Genomic DNA, 3,855 nt, shown 5'->3' on the forward strand with positions numbered 1-3,855 from the left:
TGAGACATTCTCGCAAAAAAATCACGGTTTTAGTAACGCAGTAACGCAGCGTTCCTACGGGAAGTAACGGTAATCTAATTACTGTTTTGGCAATAGTAATCCCTTACTTTACTTGTTACCTGAAAAAAGTAATCAGATTAACGCGTTACAAGTAACGCGTTACTGCCCATCTCTGCTCATCTCTGCTCACGACCACAGTGAGCTTCTCCAAGATGTGATCCAATTTACACTCAGAGGTCTTATTCTGAGTGTTCACGGCAGCCGCAAGCTTCTCCAAGATCTTATCTGTGCTGCAGTCAGTGAGCCCACGTAACTATCACGTAACTATCACGTAACTATCACGTAACTATCACGTAACTATCACGTAACTTTGCCGACAGTCAGCCAAATTTAACGTTTTCATGAACTTTTTTCTTTTTTTCCCTTCTGTGGTGTTTTGTGTGCTTTTGCTGCGTTTTTCTGTTTGCTGGTGTTTTCTTAAGTTGCAGTCCGTTTGACCCCTCAGGGCCACCATATGTTTCTGTCTCCCTGCAGCTGTGATGGAAACACCAAGTGTGACATAAAGTCAAACATTACTTATGATCCTGGAGTCTGCAAATACCTGGAGACCACCTACGCCTGCTTCACACGTAACGACTCTGTTAAACCTGTGATTAGAAATGACTGATGAACCCAATCTGTACATGAATGATTACAGTTTCTATGGGATCTGTGTCTGTTTCAGGCCACAGTGTAACATGTGGAGGATCTCAGTCAAACCTTCAGTGTGGTGATAACACAGCTTCTATGTCTTTGTATGTTTGAGCATTCATGTAAAAAAAATATCACCATGGTTACAGTTTGACTCTATGAACTTTTCCTCAGGTGAAAGACAGGTTATAGTCGTCTCCTGGGCGAATTATGGTCGCCGTGACAAAACCACGTGCCCTGATGGACGTTCTGATTCTGAGCTCCAAAATGTTAAATGCTCCTGGTCCGCAAGCATGGAATATTTTACTAAAATGTACGTAGGCTGACTCTCTTCCTTCAGCCCTCCATCTTCTCTCAGCTTCTGCTGACTCACCTTTTACCTGCATTCACAGGTGTAACTGGCAGAACAGCTGTACTGTTGAAGCACCAAGCTCAGTAGACCCATGTCATGGCACCTACGAGTACCTGGAGGTGTTTTTCACTTGTCAGGGTAAGTTACTCAAACAATAAACCTATAAAAATAATCTTTTAGGGTCTGTACATTCATATTTGTTTGAATGAAAATTATAATTGTTCCTCATTTTTGAAAGATTAACCTTTATGTGCTGAAAACACTGAAATCACGCCAAAACATTGTCAGTTTTTTGCAGACCCTAAAAGATTGAAATCATTTTATATATTTATGAAAATTATCTCAAGAATATGTCAGCAACATCCCTTAGTTATGCTGGCAGCATCCAAGATGGCACCAGTGTGCACGGCGAGACGTCTCTTTGGGTTGTGTCTGCTGGTTGTTACCTTTCTTTTTCTATGTTGCCCTGATGGTTCTGCTTTACTTGTCTATGATCGCCAAACTCTTCTGAACCGTCGGCCACTAAAACACTGAATGCTTGATTTGGAAAGTGAGCCAGAAAGTCTTCCTCCACTTTTGACGGACATACCTGTATGCCTACATCACTCACCATTTGCCCTGCCTCGCAGGAAGTGCTCTAGAAGACAGGGAAAGCGAGGTGGCATCCTTTTACGCTTCAAGGCTTACCTGAAATCACATGGAGTAAAGAAACCTCGTACTCTTACAGGTGTGCTACCATCTTTTCAAGCCCTCTGGGACCAGTCCAGTTACAGATTCAGCTGCCATCGCTGGATCCGGCCTGTTGGACTTCCTGCTCCCTCTGACCTGCCAGCGAAGCCTTTACCTGTCTGGCGATGGGTGTGGACCTACAGAGGTGGCATGAATCTCAGTAACCTTCGTCCGCTGGGAAGTGCTCCTGTTAGCAACGATCACTCTTCGGATGGGCACCAGGTCACTGTGGACTTTCATCCTAAATCCCTCGATTGTTCACATTTCAGCTCTCCTCGGGCCAATGTTGCTCCACTAAGGACTAAACGCACCAAATCTACACGTCAACCTTGGCTTAATGATGCCACCTGTGCTCTCAGATGCGAATGTCGAGGTGCAGAGAGAAACTGGATAAAAAACAAGCTCCAGGTGTCTTTGCGCATCCTGCGTGACTGCTTAACAAACTAGAAAATGCATTTTCTAAAGAAACTGCAATGTGAATGCTGATAGCTGAATGTTTTGAGCTGAAATGACATAATTGTTGAATGTTAAGTTAAAAATGTTGAATGAGCTGAAATAGGCTGAAGGCTAAAGTGTAAAACTGTTTAAATCTAAAGTTCACACAGAAAAAGTTTCAAAGTTGGAAAGTAGCTGAACATCCTTAAAATGTACAAAAGCTGAGTAATGACTAAAGAAAATTTAGAATCACAAAACATCTGAATGAATATTAAAAGTTTATATTCTTTTAATCATCAAAATCGCTGAAATGTGGGAGAATCCACAACAGAAAGGTAAATGCTTTAAGTTTTAATCATCCAGTCAAAAAAGATGATTCTAAAAGTCATCAACTAACTCCAAACGCCCAGATCTGAACCACCTGTCTGCTGAAGAGAAATCCACCAATCGAACGGAAGCCTGAATTTCATGGGCCAATCAAAACGCTTTTAAATCTGCCTTGATGCACGTGTTAAAAAACTGCTTCTAAATCCAAGACCCTAACTCCTATCAAAATCATGTTCAAACCTTGAGGATCCGAAGGACTTGTTCTACACAACAGTGTGTCCTTTATGTTCTAGACTGTCCCATTTCACAGCCATTTACTTCCGGCCTACCCGACCTTCTGAAGACCCGGCCCACGTAGACCGCTAAGGCTGGGTCCTCAGGAGGATGCAGCCCATGAATTTGGACACGACCACGGACATTTGTATCACAGACATTAAGGACACTGGGATTTCAGATCACTTCCCGGTTTTGTTTAATACTGTAGTGAGCAATGTGGAATTGAACAGTGATGGTCCTGTGCGGCAAACATGCACGATTAACTCCCAGTCAATCGCTCACTTCACTGATGCTTTCCTTGACTCTCCCCTCTCTGATGCTAACTGTAATGGGGTTTTATCAGCGGATGAGCTTGCTAAACTATTTTATACTACATTTGCTGACATTCTTAACTCTGTTGCACCTCTGAGGATTAAACGTGCCAAATCCTCACGCCAACCCTGGCTAAATGATGCTACTCGTGCCCTTAGGCGTGAATGTTGTTGCGCTGAGAGAAAATGGAGGAAAGACAAACTCCACGTCTCTCTGGACATCCTCCATAATTCTTTATCTAAGTATCAAAAGTCTGTTAAAGTATTCTTAAAGTATTTCTCTGAAAAAATCTCAGCTCTAAGGGCTTCTCATCCATCTCATTCATCGTCAGTTTTAGACCCAGTTCCAGCCTCTGAATGCTTGACTGTCTTTCAACAGTTTGAGCCAGTGTCTTATTCTGCTTTAAAAGATATAATTGATCGTCTCAAAATCTCTGGTTCCCCGCACGATATTCTTCCTTCTCGTTTCTTTAAGAAAGCTTTACATGTCATTGGTCCTTGTATCTTACTTCTGCTGAATGCATCATTGTCATCAGGTTGTGTACCGTCTGTCTTTAAGCTTGCTGTTGTGCAACCTACTATGAAAAAGTGTCTGTGAAGGTTCTCAGTCATCCAGGTCATCGTAGTCAAAGGAGTTTGCAAAGAAAAGCGTCTGGACTTCTTTAAGTTGCTTGAAGACGTTTCACCTCTCATCCGAGAAGCTTCTTCAGTTCTAAGGTCAAATGGTGGAGAGTC

At 42.5% G+C, this 3,855-nt stretch overlaps 1 protein-coding gene across 1 annotated transcript in view; it reads left to right on the forward strand.

The window, feature by feature from the left end:
- Positions 1 to 3,855, forward strand: part of LOC102197664 (uncharacterized) — a 26,029-nt gene that overhangs the window by 15,925 nt on the left and 6,249 nt on the right. Inside the window, exons 5-9 of the mRNA XM_005754973.2 lie at positions 535 to 629; positions 725 to 769; positions 865 to 1,003; positions 1,083 to 1,180; positions 1,770 to 1,931. Of these exons, the coding sequence (XP_005755030.2) occupies positions 535 to 629; positions 725 to 769; positions 865 to 1,003; positions 1,083 to 1,180; positions 1,770 to 1,931 (539 nt within the window). The remainder of the gene's footprint in view (positions 1 to 534; positions 630 to 724; positions 770 to 864; positions 1,004 to 1,082; positions 1,181 to 1,769; positions 1,932 to 3,855) is intronic.

The sequence above is a fragment of the Pundamilia nyererei genome, unplaced genomic scaffold (assembly GCF_000239375.1).
Source record: "Pundamilia nyererei isolate P.nyererei 1_Seehausen unplaced genomic scaffold, PunNye1.0 scaffold00790, whole genome shotgun sequence".
NCBI classification, from domain to species: Eukaryota; Metazoa; Chordata; class Actinopteri; order Cichliformes; family Cichlidae; genus Pundamilia; species Pundamilia nyererei.